At 42.8% G+C, this 24,269-nt stretch overlaps 1 protein-coding gene across 2 annotated transcripts in view; it reads right to left on the bottom strand.

Moving 5' to 3' along the window:
- Positions 1 to 17,459, bottom strand: part of KY (kyphoscoliosis peptidase) — a 28,003-nt gene extending 10,544 nt beyond the window's left edge. The window contains exons 1-7 of one of the 2 annotated variants that reach the window (XM_083741843.1): positions 17,034 to 17,459; positions 12,107 to 12,157; positions 10,256 to 10,303; positions 8,130 to 8,204; positions 6,864 to 6,920; positions 2,727 to 2,809; positions 740 to 848 (exon numbers count right to left, since the gene is read on the bottom strand). In XM_083741843.1, the coding sequence (XP_083597969.1) occupies positions 740 to 848; positions 2,727 to 2,809; positions 6,864 to 6,920; positions 8,130 to 8,204; positions 10,256 to 10,303; positions 12,107 to 12,157; positions 17,034 to 17,175 (565 nt within the window). In that variant the 5' untranslated portion in view covers positions 17,176 to 17,459. The remainder of the gene's footprint in view (positions 1 to 739; positions 849 to 2,726; positions 2,810 to 6,863; positions 6,921 to 8,129; positions 8,205 to 10,255; positions 10,304 to 12,106; positions 12,158 to 17,033) is intronic. The other variant, XM_083741844.1, reaches the window with a different exon arrangement.
- Between the last annotated feature and the right edge of the window lie 6,810 nt (positions 17,460 to 24,269).

Genomic DNA, 24,269 nt, shown 5'->3' with positions numbered 1-24,269 from the left:
GTGGGTTGATGTACTTTCCCTCCCTGTGTTGCTGGGGTGTTGGTTGGAGAATGGGAGGGTTTTGGATCTAGCAGCTTCAAATCCCACAGTGACCCACCACTGGTGCACCCCTTTCCAGTGCTTTCTCTCACTGGACCTCAGCTGGAAAGCCCCAGTGACAATTCTTCCTGCACTGCCTGAGAGGGGGTTTTCAAGGAAGGACCTCCCTCTCTGCCCAGAGACCGTAGAATTACATCCTAAGGGAGAAGAACTGTTCAACCCTTTCTCCTTTGGCCAGTTCCCATTCCAAATTGCTACTTTTCCCTCCTTGCAGCAGAAAAGCTGTAGGCACCAATACAAACCCAATCTAGTATGAATCAACTGTCATTTGTTTCATAAATAGTGCTAAGAGCTTTCTGTGGTGTCACAACACTATTTTCACAGCTGCGCCAAACTTGAACTGGGAAAGAATGGCCCAAGGGAAGACAATATTTTACATCTGTATTTTCTGGGAATGAACAGTTCTCTGAAAGGTATATGAGTGAGAAGATTATTGACACAACACTTTTTACAGTGGTGGTAAAAACATTTCAAAGTTTATTAAAATTCAGATTTTCCAGGCCTGATGCATTTTTTTGACATTCTCCCTCTCTCTATTGTCAACACAATATGTAACCTGGGTTCTAGAACCACAGTAAAAGGCATGCAACTGTTCAGCATTATCCACAGGTTCCAGGAAATGACGGCATCCTCTGCTTACCTATATGATGGCATATCCATGTCCAAATGGCCCTAACCTTTTCCAGGTCGGTACGTGCTACGCGAAGCAAGGTTTTCACCAGCTCCTCCACAGTACTCTTGGCGGTCACCTGTATTATAGGAAGAAAGTGGATAACCGGTGATTTCAAACCAACTGTGAACCTTTTCTGCCTTCCTACAAAACTTAGAGGATCTCTCTTAGGGTCCACTACTTGGCAGAACCATTGACTTCATCAACAAAATCTCTGCTATGTTTCACAGAAAGCACATTAGCTTACAGGTATGGGGAACCTGTGGCCCTTTGGAGGTTGCAGAACTGCAGGTCACGCCATCTCTGGTCATATGGCATGTTCAACAAGCAGAGTTGTAGTTCAGCAATGTCTGGGTGGCCAAAGGTTCCCTACACCTGGGTTACAGTTTGGCTCAGGATGGAGCCATTTTCTGTTTGTTTAGAAGCCCTATCTATTAGTCAGCAGGCTGGCATAAGGCACTCAGAACAGGGTTTTCCTCAACTTCATCATGCTGTTCTTGGCAGCTTGCTGTGTTTTAAGAAGCAAGTCTTTTACAAGCTTCAAATATATTATTGGGTAGGGTTACTCTCTCCTATCCTGCGTATGCCCTTCAGATACGTTTAGACACTATTCTATAACTGGATTCTATTTAAACTGTTTCCTTTCACATGGTATGATGGTTGTCAGCCAGACCTGCTCAACCCTCAGGCCAATATGAGATTCTGTTACTGTACAGTTTCCTTTGCCAGCCAATGAAAGTGTGTTGTATCTGTTCTAAAAGATCTGGAAGCCACATACTCAGCAGACACCTCATCCTGGGCTGATGTTGTCTTTGAGAGAAATATTTAGCAAGTTGTTTATGGAGTTGCCAGTGAATTTTTTGTCCAAAGTGAAATTGGAAGCAAATTTTGGAGCTCCTCCTGAAGTGAAACATCTGAGGGAAGCCAAACAACATTTTCATAAGACCTGTGGAGTTTCTCAGCAGCTTTTAAGGTTGTCCTCAGATTTTGGCTAAAGCAAAACATTTGGAAGTGCTTCCTCAGGGAAATATCATCTGAGGAATTACTAGGGAAAGGGATCATTACTCAGTAGTAGAGCACTTGCTTTGCAGGCCCAATGCCTCACATCTCCTGTTCAAAGGACCAGCCTTCCTCAGACTAGGGTCTTCCAGATGTTGTTGGACTGCAATTCCCATCACCCCTCATCATTGGCCACACTCTCTTGGGGCTGATGGTGTCCACAACCTCTGGAAAGCACTAGGTTGGGGAAGGGTGAGGCAGCAAGTAATTTGAAATGTCTCTTTCAATTGGAGAACTACTTCCTGTCAGGGCTGGCAATACTTGGTCTAAGGCAGCTTGGGGTAAGAAGGGAAGAGTTCCATTCAGATGATTGCGGAAGGGTATTCTTAATGCAGAATCTGAAAGACACCTCAGGAATACACCAATGAAATTCAAAGGACTGTTTGTGTTTTGCCTGCTATTCAAGTGGAAGAGGTTGTCTGAAGGAGTTGATATGAGCAACAGACTCCGCAATCATCAGACTTCAACAAATTGTATTATAACTTCTCAAAAATATGATGATGATTGCAGAGTATTCTGCATAGGTAACTCAGTCAATAACCCAATTCCAAGGATCATGAATTTATGTTAAAGGCCAATTCCTGTAATCTTTTTTCCCCAAAGGGGTTATTATTGTTAATTAAAATATTTAAATTAACACTCTGCTGACTGGTTTTTAATTCACCACACAATTGGCTTCTCAGCATATTTACCAGCAGCCATGTAGCTTTTTCCACACAGTGTTGTAAAAAATAATAATTGAACTGATATATCTGATCATTCAGACAACCAAATTCCACAAGCATTCCATTGCGTAATTACTAGAATATATGCAGTATATATCTGGTGCTGGAGTTTTAGAAATGATGGGAAGCAGAGTTTGAATTCATGATGTCATGACCTCCATTTATGTTTTTACCTTTGTTGCATATGCATCCAATTTCTCAAAGTCCTTTAGGTCAAAAGGTATGGATTTCAAGCATGACTTGTCCCATGGGTAAGCTAGGAGAAAAAACACATGTCATTGGTAATAATTATTCTGGAAAGGAAGAAACATTTCAGCTGGACAAATGCTCTAGCAAGCATAAACCAGATCTATACTAAAGTCGTTTTCACATGCAAGGTTTACAATAGTTTAAGTTTCCCTCCATTTATTATGTAAAAATAAATAAAAGTCCACTAGCAACTGAAAAGGCCAATAAATATATAGTGGCATCAGCTTTCTTTCCCCAGAGCCTGTTTCGTTAGATGCATGGAGCACTGAGCAGGTAAGTTTATACATGAACTAGGAATGAGGAAACTCCAGCCTATGCACCAGTTGTGCTCTAGCAGGGGATCCAATTTGGCCTGTGAGGCCATGTCTCCAAAACCACGTCCACTTGTCAATCAGCTGATATCATGCTGGGCAGGAGGGCTGGGTTTGATCACACAATCCCAGGAGTCCTTGCGCCAACCATTGAGGCCTCTGGAGAGTTGGAGGTTTGGAAGGTGTTTGCAGGCTTTTTCAATGGTGTTCCCAATATATAGTTTCACGTAAACACACAGTGCCTCAGAACACAGCCCCCGTGTAAATGGGGAGTTGTCTGTATGGCATTGGCTTTGTGCACCTCTTTCCAATTCATAAACATTAAGGCACAAAGGGGAGGCAAAAGGTTTCCTGATTAAGCGGGAACCAAAAGGCTAAGCAATAGAGGAGATTTGCATCAGCTGCAACACATGCAGAACACAGATTATTAATGAAAGATGGAATCAGATCTGATCAGCTTTGTAAAAACATTTTCTCTATGCAACCATGTGCATCCCTACCTACACAGGCTATCGCTTCATGTAAACAGCCTATGCCCGAAATCCTATGCACTCTGTCCTGGGACTAAATCAATTTGAATAGATATTATATCTGAGTAGACATGCATAGGATTGTGTTCATGATGGCCACTACCTTAGGTCACTTTTAAAGGGGATTACACAAATTGATACAGGATAGGTCTGCCAATGGCTGTTGGGTATCATGGTTCAAGGGGCAGCTGTTCCATTAGGCAAAACTGTGCACTGCTGCACCAACCCCAGTCTGCCCTCAGCCAGCCCCACCTAACTGCCTTATTTACAGGCAGTCCAGGGGGTGTTACTGCCTGTCAGTTTCCTCTTCCTTCGTCTCGGTGTTGCTCTTCTGGGATTCAGCAAGGTGGAAGATGGAGACAAAACTAGAAATAGCTGCCTCTGCCTCTCGTTGGTTCTGGCTCCACCTGTAATGGGCTCTGGATCTTGTCCTCCCTGCTTTCTGCCCCATCAGCCACCACTGCCTCCTGGTAATTATGCAGAATGCCACTGAATGACAGGCCACAGTAGGACAGGCTGATTGCCTCAGATCCCTGCTTCTGCGCTTCCCAGAGGCATCTGGGCCCAAATGTTCTGACAGATCTGCAGAGGATCAGATTTGTATATTGCCATTATGCTGACTGTTCATAGATGCACAGCCAACACAAGCCATCTATGCTGTGTTGTGTGAATCAGCTATACATCAGCTGATGCACTTGGGTGCTAAATAGTCTCTACTGCAAATTGGCAGCTTCACGGGCCCAGGAACAATGTCCAGGAGTATTCTAACTGCGTCACACCTCTCCTGATTTTAAAGCCAAGTAGCACACGACTCCCTTGCTCTCTCTCCATCCCTAACACACCTTTTCTGCTGTGTCTGACCTTTGGGGAATGGGCAGGCACAGCTGAAAAAAGCCTAGTGTCAGAAGCCTGTGTTTCTCACTATTCCTCAGGCTTGGTTCAACCTCATTTCCAGACTGTGATTAGTGATGGAGCAACTACAGGCAAGAGGGTGTGCGCTGTCACCTAACGTACCGAACAGCCATCTGTCTGTCTCAAACCAGCACTCAAGCACGAGGCATCTGTCTCTTTAACAGGCTTGTTTGTTTATCTGGCCTTTCGCTGAAGAGGGCTATTACACTGACCTAAAGAGAGCTAAAGCAGATTTACGCACTTAAAAGGTTCCTGCTCCATACAGCTCAGAAAATTACTTTTTTGCCATTTGGGAGCGGGTAGTTTCTTCAAATTGGTGATCAGTTTTAGTCTTTGTCAGGCTATAACTGAAAAGGCTCCCTACAGCTGCAGAATTCACAATAACTCTTACAGTCACACACTGTTACCATTAGCAGCTAGAATTGTGTACTAGGCCTCCGATATGCTGGGCAAACTGGAGCAAGGCAATATTTAAGCACAAATAACATCGGCAGGCACTGACTATACCAATTTTGAATGTTTAATTGGAGGCCTATCTTAAAAGCAGCATGCTCAGCTAAAATACTTGCCCATCAAACTTCCGAAAAGGGCTGTGCATGGTCAGGTTATGGTGATGCACACACCTTGCCATCAACAAAATGAGGTTTCATCTCCATAAGGACTGGCTCCAGGCTGCAGGGGTTTCTGGCCAAAGTACCATCTAGTGTGCCCCTCTTACGCTGGTGGGCTCCCTCAGGTGTACTTGGCAGTGGTGGCGATAGTGACAGAAACAACACTCCAAGAGAGGCCAGGCACTGCCATTTTATTTCACCATAATGCCCTAGAACACTTCATGTAGCTGTTATGTGGGTTTTGGGGGCGGAGAGTAGCCTGAATGCCTGAACCCCTTCTAATTCTTGGACTAGCCAGGCCAGCTTCTTGGTGAGGTGTCAGCTTGGGTGATGGGCCATTAAACAGAACAAAGGAAAGGGCTTTGTGTGAGATAGCAAATGGGTGGGTAGTTAGAAGGCCAAAGGCAGAGTTGAAAGCCGAGAGTTGGTGATGTGAGCTAAACACTAGAGTAAGGTTACTAGACGTCCCCATTTCCCGGGGATAGTCCCAGGATTTACAAATCAGTCCCCATACAATATCAATTGAAGTTGAAAAGTGTCCCTGGATTCATTGAAATTTTTTTAGTAACCTTACACTAGAGGTAAAGCAGAGAAAGATGTTTGGTTTCTGCAGGAATTAAAGGCTGTGGCTAACGGTGAAACAAAGCCCTCTTGGGGTGTTAATGCTGTGAAGCCTCTCTATCATAGGCTCAGGTTGCTTATATATGTGTATATAAACCACGTATCATAAAGACACCACAGTCTCTGCTGTGCCTCATTCCAAAGGAAACACAAACCTTGGGTAAGAACCTGGACTCACACCACTTGGGGACTGGGGTGGCGTGCAATGGAGTGTTCACTTCAGGGTGCTGTGGGACATTAAAATGGAGGCTCACAGGCCCAGATGCTCAAGATGGAGGGTCCAACGCAGGCGTAAGTGCCGGTGGATCCCGCTGGAACACTGGGGCAGTGGCCTAGGATGCCAGATGCTGATCTCTACCATGGCTGCTGTGCTTTATACGTTCACTCCCTAATAATCAGCTGTATTTGTAACTAAGAAATGCGGAGGTGTAATCTGAGAGCAGGATTTCCTTCTCAGCCAAATTGCCAATGCATTGATGGCATTTTCAAAAGCTTAGTAAGTTTAGCCTCTTGGAACTCATCGGCACCAGCATCCTTGCTTTGAGTCATCAGAGAGGACTCACCCCTTGTTCCAAGCTGCATACACAATTTTTTAAAAGCCCATTACTTCCCCCAAAGAACCCTGTGGTTTGTTATGGTTTCTGGGAGCTGTAGCTCTGGGAAAGATAAACTACAGTTCCCAGGGTCCTTGGGGGAAAGCCATGTGATTTAAATGTATGTTGTGTATGCAGTCCAAGGCATCTTTCTGGGGAGCTGTGGGTGGCAACAATGCTGCTGCTGCTGCTCATGAGGATTGCCATCTAAACAGATGGAAAGTGCTGTCAGGTCAGTTCGCAAACCGCTTCAAAGATAACAGAGCTGGCAGCACAGAAAAACTGTCCAATGGCGAACATGTGGCAAGGAGCACCACATGGGCAGCCTTGGGTGCTGAATGCAAACTTGGCTCTGAACTCCATTTGTTTTGTGTGTGCATTTATTTCTTAAAAGGATGCTTTCCGTTTTGTATATTGTTGTTTCCTCTATAAACTCTGTACTGTAGGAGTAGTAGCGATGGTATAATACAACTCTATAGTTACCATGCTGGTCTTTCAAACCCGGTGGACGGGGTCTGCGTTTTCTGTTCTCCGGAAAACCTATGAAATTGTGAAAAGCATGTGAGATAGGTGAACGGATGTAAAATGAATTGAAGTAGAAAGACGAAAGAGAAGTGAGAAAGGAGAGTAGGCCTGCAGAACAAGTACTTAATTAATTGATACTGATTTGTTCAAGAGGTCATCACACTAACACCCCACATGGGATTTTCCTAGTCTCAGTGTGGTGTGGCAGCCATGAACATATGATCATGTGAAAAGCATGCTGCAAGTGTTTCTTTTGCCAAGAGTTGAGGACATATGTTGAACTCTCAACTATTTGTGTTCCCATCATCTCTGGGATATCAGCTCACTAATATGCCCAAACCATTTTAAAGGGCTTGAGTATAGTCTCATATGTGGAAGATTTTACTTATTTACTTCTCGCTCTCTTTCTCCCTCTCTACTACTGAATATAGTGAGAGGAAAGGTTGGGAAATTGGCCGTACAAAGATGGAACAATTCTCCAATAATAAAAGTGCAAAAGTGACCGAAGCTTTTTGTATGAGAAAATAAACGAGTGTATTCTTTTCTGCCATTAGTGGAGTTGGGTTGGTGGAATCCAGATTGGACGGGTATGGAATAGGTAGGTCAATTTTGGAAGGGTGATCATTTTGATCATGGCTATTTTATCTGACAGAGTGAAGATAATATGGTTCCATCTCCTCAGGTCATTGTTAATTTGTCGCCACAGGGCTTTGTAGTTGTGGAGGTATAGTTTGTTGAGGTTTCTAGTTATTTGTACCTCTAAGTATCTGAATTTGGTACGGCAGATTTTTATCTTTGTGATGTTGGAAAACTCTTTTTGTATATGAGGTGGGGTGTTGAAACACATAGCCTCAGACTTGGCAAAGTTTACTTGTAAGCCCAACACCACTGCGAATGTGTTGAGTTCCTCGGTTAGGGTGATTGTTGTATTTGTGGGGTCTGGTGTTGTGACCATCAGACCATCTGCGAAGGTAGGCCACTGTTAATATCCCACATATCACAGTGGAGGAATTGTGGATAAGAGAAAATGTCTTTCCTAAGGCTACCTAGCGAGTCTGCAGAAGATTTGAGGACTTCCTCTTTCATTTCATTTCATATGAGATATTTTGCCTTTATCAAGGAACCAGTCAATTTATTTTTATTGCTGCGAGAACAAGGGAACAAAAAAAATAAATGTGTAAGAATTGTTCCAAAACAAAATATTGATTTTTAAAAGCGGCATACCTTTCCCAAAGGAGAGTTTTTTGAACAACTGTGGGGTAGAATTTCTAGCATGTACTTCTACTGTCACGTGGGTTCCTGAAACAAGCAAGAATTTTTGAAGCTGGTCAGTACCGGGAAACGTAATTCAGCATGTAAGCATCATGCCTTGCATCCAAGGCAGTGAAAACCCAAGGATGAAAGTGTTAGGATAATCCTGCATTCCTCCTTCCTACTGAAACCCCAAAATGCTAAGAGCTGCAGTGATAGTGGGAATGAAAGTAGCTTTGGGTAATTCTCTCCTCCCGCTACCACTCCCTGTGCCACATTCCAGGCCTTCAAGGGGCAAAGGGGTTGCAGTGGGGAGAAGGACAGCCAGAAAGCCCTCTTAAACAAGCAGGTGTCCGTTTGTGCAACACTGGTTACATTCCCATACAAAACAAAATGGCAGAAAAGGCCATTTTTTCCAAGTCACAACCAGGACAATCCAAGTCACAATCCAGAACAATCAGGAACTGAAAGGAATTGTTCCTTTGCAAGTGGGAGGATTGGTAAACTAGAGAGTTTGCTGTCAGGAGCTGTCTGGTGCAGACAAGGCAGCTGGAGGAAGCTGTGTGGATTCAAAGTCCTTCCTCCAGTGCTTTGAATCCACACAGCTTCCTCTGCAGAGGGGACAACACTCTGTTTAGAAAGTTTATGAGCTGGCTACCCACATAAATATGCTTCCTTTATGTTTGCTTTCAGTATAAGCTATTCAAAAGTTCAGATGTATAACTACCTCAAGCCAATTCTCATTTCTCAGCCTCTCTTAGAAGGGAACCATGAGGGACTTTCTTCAATCAAGACATATTTTGACAGTTGTATACCCCTTTGTGTTTGATATTTCCTCATCAAACAGAGAAATTTGACTGGGAGCCTCTGGGCACTTAACAGATGTTCTGTAGTTTCTTTGCAGACAATGAAGTCAAGTAATTGCCCTGTCAGTCCTTCATTCTTACTTCTTCCAGTTCTCTTTTAGTTTAGTAGAATCTTTTCTACTCTTTCTCCACAAGGGAAATTGGGCTTACAATTGGGCTTGCAATTTTTTTTTTTTTGAGGAGCAGATTTGCAGCAAAAAGTCGTGGGATGGGGGTAGCCTCTAAGAAGATCATAGGAAGCTGCCTAACGACAAGTCGAATCACTGGTCTATCTAGTGCAAGGGAATTTTGAGAAAAAGCAGTGGACACTCACAAAATGGCTGCCATGGAAAGCAGCCCATTCATTAAATGGCTGCTTTGGTGGGCATAGCTATAGGAGTTTTCTGAGGGACCTACTGGGAATTGCAGGAATTGAACCTGTGAACATTGCATGCAAAGAATGTGCTATATCACTTCATGATAGCCATTCTCTTTTGGAGGATTAGAAAACTATCTGTATAATGTTCTTCCTCCAAGGGTAGGGTTGTCACAAAGAAAAAACCAGGACACCCTGAAAGTTGAGTTGTTGTTTTTTGTTTTGTTTTACAAAAACACCCAAAAACATGATTTTTTGACTTGCCTAAGATCCAGGACAAAACACTGCCCTTCTGACATCAATTCCGCTTTTGAAATCCTGGTAATGTCCAGGAAAATCCAGACATATGGCAGCCCTATCCTAGGGGCATCTGACAGACTACTTATGAAGACAGAATGCTAGATTATTGAAATATGTCTGTTTTTTCTTCATTTTATAATGCAAACTTTTTAAAAAATGAATAGAAGTTCTATAATTTTGGATCTTTAAGTATTTATTGTTATAATGAGAAATCATCAGGAAAAAAGTAGTTTAAAATGCTTTTGAGATTGCATTACATACTCCTTTAGCAACTACATTTTGCCTCCCTCAGGCATATTTAGATTGATCAGGCATGCAGGATTATTATTTTTTAAGTAGGCCTTCCCTCATCTTAATCCTGCTTTCAGAGATTAATTTTATTGAGTTTTTTTTCTTCTTTCAACCTCTGTAATTTTGTAACATCTGGTCATGGTGATTTTCCAAAATAGGATGCCATTTTTTGCTCTGTTCAAACATCTCTAAATGCTCTACTATTTTATGATATTCTAAGGTAAAAGCTTACTCTAGTAACTTGTAGCAAAGGGCACTATCAGACAGTTCATTGGTTTATCACATACCTTGGGCAGAGCAGGAAGTAATGACTTGCTGCATCTGAGCTGCATGGCCTGGTGATGGAAGGAAAGCTTTAGTGACAAGAAAACAATCTATGAAACAGGGGCAAAGTGATAAGTCCATGCAAAAGCAGGGAAAATGCAAGTTGGACTAGTGGCAAAAGATTGAAGAGTATCATTATTAGCAGGGTGTTCCTGTTTAAAGTCCCAGCCAGCCAACCATACCCTCCTCCAGGATAGGTCATTCCATTTCCCCTCCCAAACACCAGTTGCCTGTTCTTCTCCAACTGAAATTGAACATCACCTCCTTATGTCCAACCCATGGTCTGAATAGAGCCAACACATGTACATGGTCCAAGTAAGATAACTGTGAAAAGTAGCTTTTGCCATCTGTCATGGATGCTTTAGCTGAGATTCCTGCATTGCAAGGGGTTGGACTAGATGACCCTTGATGTACCGCCCAACTCTATAATCCTATGATTTGTGTAATTGTATATATGTAGACTCTGCTCCGACTTTTGATGCATGCAACTTGGCAGTAAGGATAATGGATTCAATCCCCACTCTGTGCATTCACAGAACACACACACACTCATATTTTAACAGGTCCATGGTTTTATATAATTTTGATCTAAAATACTAGCCCCCTCCCCCCCCCCAAGCATGGAAGATAGACCAGTCTACATCAATGGACACACTGAGTTGCATCCCTTTTCTTTCAAAGATCAGTATATTGGCAGTCCCCAGAGAGAAGCTGGAGCATTTCAGCAATGTGTTTGCCATTCTGGGTACCACGTATCTTATGGCTGGCATGGCTCAGACCCATGAAAGATGATGAGATATCGCTGCAATGTGTGTGATGACGGCCCATGTGTTTGTTTTAATATGGCTCAATCTGCAATTGCATCATAGCATTCAGAAATACTGTAGGAGCACCGGCTGCTTCACGGTGTCAGACTTCATAAGTACAGTAACTACACTGCCTGAAATTGATTTGTTGACACCTCCATGCTTGGTGCATGAAGATTTCTGGCAATACAACTGGAGATCTTCAGTGAATACCTATGAATTGGTGGAAGCCGCTGTAAAGTCTTGTTAGATCCGGTTGTAAAGCTAAAGAGCCTATTTCCCTCTGATCTGAAAATTTCATGCCCAGATTCTTGGTAGTTCCTTTGCTGGGACTCCTGCTCTGGGGCAGCTTTTATAGAACGAGGAGCAGAATGACTCTGCCTCTTGTACTGTGGTTTGAGATGAGCAAAATGGAATTATCTCACAATGTTTCCCAAACTTGGTCTCCAGCTGCTTTTCAACTTCATTTCCCATCATCCCTGACTACTGGTCTTGCTAGCTAGGGAGGATGGGAGTTGTAGTCCAAAAACAGCTGGAGAACCAAGTTTGGAAAATACTGAAGAGTTATGCACACGGCCTAATATCTGGGTTTCTTAATTCAGGCTGCTAATATCTGTACTTGGCCGTTTCTGTAATTCGGGACTTTGGGAGCTCTCTCCCCCAGACTGCCTTCAGCACAGAAATCGCTAGCTCTGCAAATGCCACCATGTTGCTATGGGCATCAGGACCGGCTGTACTGTTAGGCTGAGTAAGGACAGATTTTTGCAATGCCATTAAATGGGAGCAGATTGCCAGTTGTTTACAATATCTGAGCAGCCTCTGTGAGTGGTGACAGCATTTGGACCTTATATTTCAGGCAGCAAAATATACGGAGCTAATGATTAAACCTCCAAGAGACCCTCCAGCCTCTCTCAACATGGTATGGCTGCCTTTAATCGGTATTAGAATACACTGATCTGCACTGCATTTCTGACATGGAAACTCAAAGGGTGAGAGAAAATGACATACCATGAAGCTCATTTCCTAGTTTGTTGTTTGCATTGCCATCCCCTCGAAAGCCTAAAAAACAACAACCAGTAAATTGTGTTATTTATTTAACAAAAATTATGTACTGTTGGATTGTAACAAAACCTTTAAGTGGCTTACAAGAAATATTAAAATTATCAATAAAGAAGTTAAGAACAATTAATTAAAAACTTTACAATTAAAATAAGCAGTGAACTAAAAATCGATTAAAACACGTCAACATTTCCGTGCCTGGAAAACAAAAATGTTTTAAAGCAGGCACTGAAATGAATACAGCAAAGGCGCCTACTGATGTCGATAGGCAGGGAGTTTCAATCAATGGAGTTAAGTTACCCAAGTCAATGGGTCTACTTTGAGCATGATTAACATCAGATATTGCTCATAACATTTTGGATTCATCCAACTAGCAAACTAACCAAACTGCTTAGAAACCCAAGCCTAAAAGCCACTAGGCTAGCATAATGAATTCACCATCCCCTAGAAGAGTATTTAATCATGGACAGCTACAACAACAGAGCACTAGTAGCCTTTGTGGATATGATCTACTACTAGGACTGCTCTTAAGGCATACCTGCAAAAGCTCACTGTTCTTCCAAAGGTATGAATAGTTGGATGAAGTCAAAGACAAATTCTTAGCTGGGTTGTTATTGTTTTTAAAAAGGCTGAGCTAAGGAAATTAGAATGCTTTCCCTTTATAAATTAAAGAAATGTGCATATGTATGCTTATTTTTCATCATTTACAGTGCAATCTTCTAGATGTCTTCTCTGAAGTTAAGTCCCACTGGCCTCCATGGGATTTGTTCCCAGGTAGCTGGGTACAGAGTTACAGTCTTATTGTCCTCCTGCAAATCCTGAGAAGCTGGAGGCACTGAAGTCCTGCTCAGCTCTCCCTTTGATCTCTGAGGTTTCACTAAGAATTGAAAGCCTGCCCCTGGCACCATAAAGGTGTGATCACAGGATCATGACACAGCCAGTCTTGCAGAACTGGTGACAAAAGAGGAGTCAATGCTTTGGAGCGCTTGGAGATTTTGCCTAGAACTGTGTGGGGTTTTTTGGTGTGTGCATGCGTGCAAAATTAGGCTGGAGGCCTAAGTCCCTTCTAATTCCTGGATCCAGCAAGGGTTAAAATCTCATGGAGGATTCAGTTGTTGGAATAGCCAGGCTAGCTTCTTGGTAATGGCCCTAGGTATGGGTCTTTAGTATAAAAAAGGAACCTGCTCTGCGTGTGAGGGCAAATCGGCTGGTAGTGGCTGGTAGTGAGAAGGACAAAGGCCAGAGTGGAGAGAGTGGACTGGGCTACAAGCAAGTAGATGCCTGAGAGTGATAGTCATGTCAAGGGTTGTGGCTATGGGAGATGCAAGTCCTTCTGGGGTGTTAATGCTGTGAGCTCTTTCATCATAGACTCAGTCTGTATATATGTGTAAATAAACCATATGGCAAACAGACACCACAATATTCCCTGACCCTCATTCCAAGGAAACCAAACCGTAGGTAAGCGATTTGAAGCCCTGGAATCTTACACTGCTCAGAGATGGGAATGTTGTGCAACAATATATTCCTTTTCAAACTCTTTCTGTGCTAGGGTGTGTGTATGCAGCTGTTAGTTTAAATTAAATGTACAGCATTTTCCCAAAGGAAGGAATGAACAAATGGGCTGGCTAGAACAAAAACACTCCCACCCCTCTCCAAACCTCCCCAGGGTAACTTCTGAAATGTGTTGGCTCATTCTCAAGGCCAAAATCTCCTTCTGTGTTTGTTTCGTGACCATATCCCTGCTACTCTTCCTTGTTTGGAAACAAACATACAGCCCTGAGTGCTTTGACTGATCCACCTCGCTGCAGCTGACCAGGGCACCACGGCGGAGTGATGAGTGAACAGCCTGCCTAAGGGAATTTGGAATGGCTTGATATTGCAGACAGACAGTTTTCGTTATAAATAATGGCCACAACACATCAGGTTTATGAAACACGTAAACACCTAATGCATCAGCACAAATTGGGATGTTACATTTATATTTCTGCTCTGAACTTTGTCCTTGGATATCTCAATCTCTTCTGGCCATTGAAAATAGTGACATTATTCTGACATTGCACTCTGCAGGAACAACACAAAATGAATGCAACATTAACTATACTTAAGAATAAAAAACGATGACTTGCCTGCCTTTTGGAATGTGTGTGTGTGTTGTTTTAGTTTTTCTTCTTAATATTCAATTTTTATTTTGTGACTTTATACCATATGCATATTACTGAAAGACCAATAAAAAAAATATAATGGTGACAATCTAGCACAGAATTTGCATTTGCTTTAACATGTCATTGTTTTTCTTTAACACAACTCCTACATCTGCTCCACTCACAAAGAAAGCAGGAGTTAAGAAATACAATTTAATGAGCAAGAGAGGTGTCTGGGTAGGGTGGGGGAAGCTGAATCTTCCTAGCATCCTCTGCTTACCCTGCTTGAGCTTCTCTCCTCAAGCCCTCTACTCATTCCAGCTGGACATTAAGTTGATGCTCCATGGAGCTCCCAAAATAATCTGGCTCTTTTTCCCCTAAAAACAATTGCAGGTCTCCCCTATTTTGAATGGAGACATGATGCATGGCAGGGAGAAGGGGGGTGGGGACCGGGAACCTAATATTTCCATCCCCCTTATTTATTTGATGATTTATAATCCACACTTTCATAAAAAATATCAAGAGAGTGTGCAACATAGGAGAATCAAATCAACAAAAGTATTCATAATAACATTATAAAAACATCAACAAAACATTAATAAATACTGATGGGTCAAAAAAGAAATTTCCCATTGTAAAGGCCTGAACAAACAATACAATTTCCAAAAGACGTCTCAAAAAGGGGAGGCATGATTCCAGCTGAACCTTTATTAGTGGGGAGGGCCACAGGGCAGGGTCTGCCACAAGATAAGCTTGGTCCTTGGTGAAGGCCAAATGAACTTCAGGGATGTGGGCAATCAAGAGAAGTGCCCCATCTCTGTGAAGTTTTCAGTGGTCAAGGTGGAATTTAAGGAATCAGTCACACACAACTCCCTTCCCCAGAGCTACTATCAGCGTGACAATGTGTTTGAAAGGCTGCCTGGCCTAAGTCCAGCTGAAAGGTAAAGATCCCCAAGAAGGGAGAGTAGAGGTCCTGACATTGTCCATCACCTGGACAGCAGATTGAGCAGGCACAAGGGCCACAGCCTTCCCAACAATTCTGTTCTCTCCTAATAATTCCACAGTGATGCATCACCATTAAAATCTTGAGCATTTCATTTCCCAATAGGCTGCTCTTTGTTGTGGCAGTCTAGGATGTTCTGGGAATATTGCGCATTGTGCTCTTGTTTATGGTTTATGTAGGCATTGTACCTATGTATATAGTATGTAGGCGCTTTCTCTTCCCTAGCAACTGGGCTGCCTCAGTGTAGCTGAAGTGGTGCAAAATTCTAGTGTTGTATGTCGCTTCTGAGTTTCTTGGAGAAAGGGACAAAATTAGTAGTAGTGGGTAAGATGGTGGTTCAAATTTTACCAATTTTTACCTCAGTCATGAACTCACAAAGTGGCCTTAAGCACGCCACTATTCACTCACTCTCCATTTGTAATAAAGGGACAATAACATTGATCTACCGTATTAGAGTGTTGAATGCTATACAGCACATTTCAGTATTAAATATGTGTGATGTATACAGACATACCTTGGGATAAATACGCTTCAGGTTGAGCGCTTCGGGTTGCGCTCTGCGGCGACCCAGAAGTAACAGAGTGCTTTACTTCCGGGTTTCACTGCTTGCACATGTGCAGTCAAAATGATGTCATGCGCATGCGTGGAAGTGGTGAAATGTGACCCAAGCACGCACAGACGTGCTATCGTGTCTTATGTTCTGTTTGGGATGCAAACGGGGCTCAGGAATGGATCCTGTTTGCATCCCGAGGTACCACTGTATTATCAATGGGTGATCTTGGACCAGTCTCACTCTTAGCCTAATCTACCTCACAGTGTTGTGGTGAGGGAAGAAATATTGTGGGGAGAATGATATACACTGAGTAACAAATGAATTCCCCTCATACCCTAGCAACTGGAAATGCCTGTTCTTCCCAGTTGCAATATCCTATTATTATCATATTTTATTACTACAGCTGCTGCTATTATTTTTCTGAGGTCACCCATTTCACTGGTTTCTGTACTGTGAAAGGAGAGTACTTAGGTCACCATTACAATTATGTCCCCTGCAAAAGGTGCATCAGGCTATATACTAAAGTTCCTTGTATTACACTCATGCATGCTAGCACACACAGACACACACTGCAAGCATTTGTTCTCTTTGTTTATGATGGCAACAGACAGGAGATTGAATTACAGAATCACTGTCTGTTTCAGCAGCCCCCGTCACTGGTTCTGTCTGCAGACGGGGAACATTTTCTGAATGACAACTTTGGAGGTTTCTCACACTGTAAAACTTCTCACATTGAGAAGGGACAGTGTGAAGACATTGCCTTCACAGTAACTATGCACAATGCTGTGTTTATGCCCTATGTGCTGCTGCAGAGGTTTCTTCCCAGATGGAGATGCAACAGGAAAAGTGTTTCCCATTGTTGTTGTTGTTGTTGTTATTATTATTATTATTATTATTATCTCATCCACCATCCAAAGTTCACAGGGTGGTTCACAACAATTTTCACAGGAAGGTTGGTAGGAGGGAGCTAAGCTGAAAGTTTGCAAAAGCAGCTCAGACAAAGGGAATACCCATGTTTTGTTAAAACTTGTTTGTGGGAGTGCATGTGCAAAAATAGCTCCCTCCTTCCCTTTATTCCCCCCTCCTACCACTTTCATCCTGCAAAGTTAAACCCTTGCCACCGAGTTTTTTTGCACTTCCCATCCTTGCAAGCTAACCAGCCAACACAGATTTCTTTACCTTCGCTTTGATGGGAAGCGTGGCTCTCCGTCTGTCTGTCCATCTGCAGCCTCTGCACCATCTTCCTCTTCTCGGGCTGGACTATCAGGAGCATTTCTAAGGCTACTGCACTGGGGTCTTTCTGAAACTCCATAGTCCCCATCAGAGCATTGCCTCTCCTGCCTTCCTCTTAGAAGTCCTAATGCTACTGCTGCTACAGCCGCCAAGTGCCCTGGGTATTTTCTACCCCTCACCCAAATTGCACACCCGTACAGACATGCACGCAAAACACACGCACGACTTTTGGCTGACCCTGCCAAAGGCACTGTTTGTGGGTACCCGGCAGAAATCTACCCTAATGAGTAGGTTACAAGTCACCTTTGAAAGGAAATCCCAGCAGGGATCCATTTCCTAAACCTGAGGAAGGAGACACATTTTGGAGAGAGAGGGAGGGAGGGAGGGAGAGAGGGAGAGATAGAGATAGGGGTCTAGTTTCAGAACATGTTCTTTTCGAACCCCCTCCCTTCTGGCTGCCCTTTCAGCATTAAGCCCTTGCTCACATGTAAATCCCGCTAACACCACTGTTGCTCTCGGAGAATTTGCTTTGTGAAGCCTGCATACCCCCTAAAAGGACTTCTGCTGGATTGCCAAACCCAATGTGGAAACTTAAAACGAGACTGCGGGGAGGGGGTGGTGGTCAATTATTTAAAAGCAGCAAAAAATAAAACAACAATAAGGATGCTTTTGGTGAATGAAAGTTTTTGATATCACATCCTGAGGTACTTGTTTCAGATAAAATGAGCAATCCCAATTATTTTCAGAAGCAACCTAGGTTCTAAAATATCGTATTAACAGCAGCGGCAGTAATAGCATTTGCCCGTCAAAAACACCCATTCAGTTTCTCAAGCAATTCACTTTTTCTGCAGCAACTTGTGTGCTTTGCCATTCAGTTTCATTGCAACTGCAGGCAGAGAACATGGAAAGGTGGAAATGTCAACAATTTTTACCAGCTCCCAGTCCAGCAAATAGAAGCACTGGCAATATGGTATAGCAATTATGAGCGACCTAGTTTAGCCGGCTGCCGTAATGGGGAGAGTGTGCTGGCATAAGAGTTCTTTCTAAATATATCCCGGACCTCCATCCTGTCACAGTCCGAGCTGGCAGCTGAGCAATGTTTGGCTCATCATCTTGGGGGTGGCAGGGGTTTGGATGGGAACACCTGTGGGCTGGAGGACAGTGCAACACAGCTAGATAGTTTTTGAACTTCTGCAGCCCTCGTTCAATGTATGAATGCAAACCCATGAAACTGATTGCAAGCCATCCTGGGCTTAAATGCTACCACCCTATGGTCCTCAAGTGACAGTTGGTGCTAGAATCAGGTGCAATAATTGTTCACATATATAATTTCTGTGTGTTTCTTGGAAGACTCCTGCAGGGCATAAAGGTGAGACCTTTTCAGCAATCTGCTCATCTCCCATTGTGGTCCACCAGCAACTGATACTTGGACATATACTACCTTTAAAACAGGAGACTGTAGCCATCATGGCTGGCAGAAAAGAGGTTCTGCGAGAAAGGGTCAAAATCATAAAAGAATATGAAACCAATAAAAGCAGCTCCCTTTTTGGAGATAAGACTGTTTTGTCCAATAGCCATATAGGGCTTATTCACACTTACCTTTCCTCCACTCAATGTTGTTGTTGTTGGTGGTGGTGCTGCTGCTGCTGCTTGCCCCAGAGCTTTACCTGTGAAAACCTGCTCTTTAGTGCTCAATCTGGGCAAATGTCAATTTGGGTTTTAAGCAGATTGTCATTTGCTTGGGTTGAGCTGTAAAGAGCAGGTTTTCGTGCAAAATGTCTGGAGCAAAGAAAAGAAAAGAAAGGACACTTGGACACAGAGCTGTAAAGTGTGGTCCATGTCTAGAAAGTGTAGGGCAAAATATAAGAGTGGATAAGCCCACACATTCCATTTCTGATGTCAGTAGTCTATGTGGCAATTCAAAAATTGATTTTTGGAGTTGAGGCAACAACTTTGCACTTATGAAGACTAGGCAGCCTTTTGTGAAAAACTGGACAGGGTGACTTGCTAATTTGTAATTTAAATAGCTCTAGAACTCCATATTTTGTTCCCTAGGCCAATATAAAAAATTCATTAAGCTTTTCTGCAGTTTCCCTGTCTTCCTTTAGCAATGCTCTTATTTGCTACCAAATTGCTCAACTTTCTGCTCTCAACTTTTTAAAGGAAGTCTTTCCTTTTATAGCTTCCCTGATTCTGCTTGTTAACAGGGCTGGCATCCACTTCGACGGTATCTTTCCTAATTTGTGGTGGCATACATTCTGTCTGAGCTTCTATTATTATGTTTTAAAGAATCTCCAAGCATCCCAGAGAGATTTGAAGCTCCTGACTCTCCCATTTGACTTCCTTTCAACTAATCCCCTCATTGAAGTGGATCCACTTTCTTTCCTGCTTAGACCCAACATTGCTTCCCTTGATGGAATACTTGCTCTTAACATCTATTGACACCATTATTTTTGTAGGGATGGCAACTGGTACCCCAAGAGGGTACCAACTTACTTCCTCAAGGTGGTACTTCCTGTTTTCCTTTGTAGATGGAAGAAATCAGAGAAACATGAGATTCCAGTAAAACTAAGAGTGTTGGTCAACTGTTGAAATATATACTCTATCTATTAATTTATTTACTATATATATATATGTCTTGATTGTGATAGTTAATATAGTAAGCATATTATATGAACTCTTAAATCTTCTATAATAATGTTGTTTATGTATTGGGCGAGTGGGCAGATTCCCCTGAAAGTCTTGCGTACCAGATTCCCCCTCCCTCATAATTTCTAGAGTTAATAAATGTAGACAATTACTAAATGCTTGAAGTCTTCACCTGGGGGCGAGGCAACTTAGCAGTGTACAAATCACAGAATCTTAGAGTTGGAAGGGACCCAAGAACCATTGAGTCCAGCCCCCTGCAATGCAGGAATATCAGCTAAAGCATCCATTACAGATGACCATCCAACTTCTGCTTAAAAAAACTCATGAAACAAGAGTCCACCACCTCTTGTGGTAGTTTGTTACACTGCCGAACAGCTCTTACTGTCAGAAAGTTTCTCCGAATGTTTAGTTGGAATCTCCTTTCTTGTAAGTTGAAGCCATTGCCTCGAGTCCTACCCTCCAGAGCAGGAGAAATAAAGCATGCTCCCTCTTCCATGTAAATGGAATGCAGGCTGAATCAGTTTCTTGGCCTGGAATTGCTTAGAGAGAAGAACCATCGTGCAGTACAAAGGAAGAAAATGGGCAATTAACCCAGTTACCCTGTGCTGGGCAGCAGAGGAGTATGAGCCCTTCCTCATGAGGGGATGATGAGCAGAGACAAAGGTGAGGTTTAGGATTTCATTGTCCGCTGATGTAAGCTGGGAGCGGGGAGGTTGCCAGAGTAACAGGGTGATATCAAAACAGGAAAAAATGTGTCCTTTTAAAACAGAGGAAGGAGGGGAGAACTCTATGTTCGCTGGCTGGAAGAAGGGGGCTTTGAGAGAGTAGGGAGTATGGTGGCCTTCTGTTCTGGACCTAAGCTTGCTGAAGCTATGAAAGCAGCAATAAAGATATACTCTTGGGGTGTAATGTTCTGCACTCCCTCCACCTAAACTCAGAGGCAAATATGTGTAAATAAACCAAATCTCTTAAAGATACCACAATCTCTACAATGTGTCATTCCAATGGAACACAAACCCTAGTTAAGCACCGAGAGCTGCTTGGCTGAGATTGGGGTGTGTGGTAACAATACCAATGTTTATGTTTTGTATTAATTTAAAAGTTTAAATGCAAACAAGCCAAACAACAACAACAACAACATCCTGGCCACACAATGCCCTTCACTGCATCCACCCTTTGATTTTATGTTGGATTTCTCTCTCCCACACCTGACTGCATTATCCACAGATCAGGAAAATCTTAATTTGGGGTGGGGTGGGGGAGTGTGGCCTGCCACTTGGTTGACATCCATGTCATGTGGACAATGTGAAAGACAGGCACATATGGGAAACATCAAATCCACTTTATACTCCACAGTGTATTCGCTGGATTGATTTCCGTTCTAGATATGGGACAAATAAATGAACAGCAGCAATTTCTGCTCCCATTTCTGTTGTCAGATTTCTCAAACATCCCTATTTAAGCTAGCTGTAGCCAGCCCACTCTCTGCCCCTCACAAGTTTCTCTGGGTGTGTCTTTCCCTCACCATGTTTTAGGCTCATGGTTGGATTGAAGGACAATTAATTTCTCATTCTGTGGATAGATTTTCAGAGAGCTGAACTACATGCATATGTATGGATTGACCTCTCCATTAAGATACGTCATGCTCCAAAACTATGTTTTCTGTTTCATCTTTCGATCTTTTTGGGAGAGGTGCATAGAAAGTGCAGACAAATGAATCTGTCAATTTCAATTTCTCATTTTTCTAGTCTTGAGTTCAGAGCTCTGTACTTCTACAGCAGCCTACAATCTTTTCTGCAAAGTCCTCTTGAAAATTCACCAGCATTGCAGTGTGAATGTCTGCCTAATGTATTTTTTAATATGTTCACTCTCATATTCATTTTTATGCACACCTAGCCAGTCTATCTATCTGTTTGTACAGATTACTTGATTAGCAAACTGCATTGTAAAATTTGGAGAATTGTGAACTTTGAAGCTTAGCTGTGCTTCAGTTCACATCTTGTTCCAGAAAGGACAAACTAGGTAGGATGGCTTTGAATACTAACTGAAACAAATTTCGGCCCCATCCGAACCTTGCCTCACTGGCTGCATGCTGATATTGTCTTGACAAAATGAGGGAGGGAATGAAAACCATCTAACATATAGTTTGAGTTTTAACACAATCTTTAGCATATTTACTTGGAAATAGTAATTTCCAGCAAGTTTAATGGGACTTGCATTCCAGTAATTGCATTTAGGATTGGAGCTATGGGCCTCCACTGTCATGACAAATTAATCTGTATGTATTCGAAGTTGATTTGATACTGAATTCTGCTCTTCTGGGGTTCAGACTGAAAATTTGCAGTCGAAGTGGGAGGAAGAGATTTTTTAAGTTGCTTGGGGGCTTGATGTGCCAAGTAATAAGTCCCAGGGAGATGGATTAGTGAGTAGGGGAAGCTATTAGGGCACATGATAAATAAATTTATCACATAGGTATCATATTTATATCTTGAGGTCTGTGGGTAAGAAGGAGGGAAACTAAATTATTTAAATTACAGAAGGAGTGGAAGAAAACTTTGTGGAACTACATGGAGCAGAAAAAAGTCTAATTGAATAGGCCTTAATTGTCAAACAATCTCACATGATTTGTAACAGTATCATTCTGATGCATGGTGTGAAGAACTAGTGCAGAAAAGCAAGGTTGTTCATCAATTATGAACCAGAATGTCTCTGGTTCAAATCTCTCATTGGCCTGGTTAGGATGTAACACTGAACAATGGCCTATTTAGTCAAAACTATGGTTGTTTTCTATGGATGAATGTCCTGTGTCCAAGTGCACCAGGAAGTAAGTCTCGATAGTGCACACAGCCCCAAGGGCAACATTAGAGACTAGTCAGACGGCCCAAATGGTCAAATACCAGTCCAGTTCCAATACAACATGCACTACAACCTTGGGTCAGTCCTGAAGTCACAGTCCAGTGGCATTCCCAAAGCAGCCAAGCCATAGTTCATCAATGGAGAAAGTTGCCCAGACACAGAGTCTCTGCCTTGCTTCCCTTTTATCTTTCCCAATCTTGATTGCTGCTCCTGAGCAGCTGTGCCTCTCTACTTGATGAAGCATGTGATCCTCACTTGCTTTGACCTTCTCCAGCTGAGTGACCACCACCCTCTTCCCAGACCTAATGAGCCCCATGATCTCCACCTGGTCCACTAGTGAGCTGGGCTGTGTTCCCTTGCCTGCCTCAGTCTCTTAGAATACCCTTCCTACTGTTCCTGCTGCCTCAGAGCCTGTTGTGTCTGTAGAGACGGGGCATCTCTGGTTCTGGTGATATCCCCCCTCCTCTGGCACCCCTGAACTGTCAGCTGCCCCTAAAACATCCTCTGATGTCCTGTGAGTACCTCCTAAGTCCCCAACTTCCCCTCCCTCCTCTTCAGTTTGACCCGGTGTGTACCAATTGTGGCTACACCCCTCACCAGGATCTATTCCCCCTTCCTCTGTGTCCTGCGAGTTCATGACAGTCAATCTGACCTGGTTCACTAGCTATGATTTGGGAACCTTAAACCACAATTTCAAGCTAGCTTGTGACTCTCAGCTTGCTCTAATTGTAGTGGACATTGTATGTTCTTAGACACACAACCGTCCCTCAGTCTTTCATCTGAAATGTGGGTACAGTGGTACCTCGGTTTAAGAACAGTCCGATTTAAGAACAATTTGGTTTACAAACTCCGCAAAACCAGAAATAGTGTCTTGGTTTGAGAAATTTACCTGAGGCTAAGAACGGAATCTGAACGGTGGAAGGGCACTGGTGGTGGGAGGCCTCATTAGGGAAAGCATGCCTTGATTTAACAACAGACTTCCAGAATGGATTAAGTTCGTAAACCGAGGTACCACTGTATACATTTTTTGACCTGTTTCCTAGGGTCGAGATAAAGAATATTGATGGGAAGCACTTTGAACACCCTGAAGCATTAAGGATTTTAAAGAAATGGTGCCATGGGTTGGGGCACTGATAGGAGAATACTTGTATTCTCAGCTGCTTTTTTCAAACGCAGCCAAGGCTTAATTCTAAGTCCACATCAAGACACACCTTAAAAGAGCACAGCTATGTAAAAGAGGAGAACACTCTCTGGGACCCTGGTGCATATGCAAACTAAAATGTATTCGTGAAGGCAAAATATATCACTGAACCACTGTAAAAAAAAGCAGGCCATTTGTTGAAAGCTAAAACCAGTAACTATACATGTGTTCATGCATTATCTTGTACCTGTGTACAAGCTGTCTATAGCTGTGTTCAGCTGGTGAGACTGTGTCTACACATTTTTTAAAATAAGTTTTTATTAAAGCTTTTTGTGTTACAAACCAAACAGATAAATAGAAATTGTCTCCAATTTAAATTCATAGTCTCTTTCACAGTTTGTTTACATATAGCAAGAGACACTTTTGGCATAGACATTTTGCAGTTGGAGGAAAAGGGGGCAGAGGGGGGGGGTATTGTTCTTTCATACTATTGCCTGTTATTAGTATAAGGGTTTGTGTCAGGGTTTGTGTGGCTA

Source organism: Podarcis gaigeae, assembly GCF_964106915.1.
Source record: "Podarcis gaigeae genome assembly, chromosome: 5".
Lineage (NCBI taxonomy): Eukaryota > Metazoa > Chordata > Lepidosauria > Squamata > Lacertidae > Podarcis > Podarcis gaigeae.
This window is presented reverse-complemented; position numbering and strand designations above follow the sequence as displayed.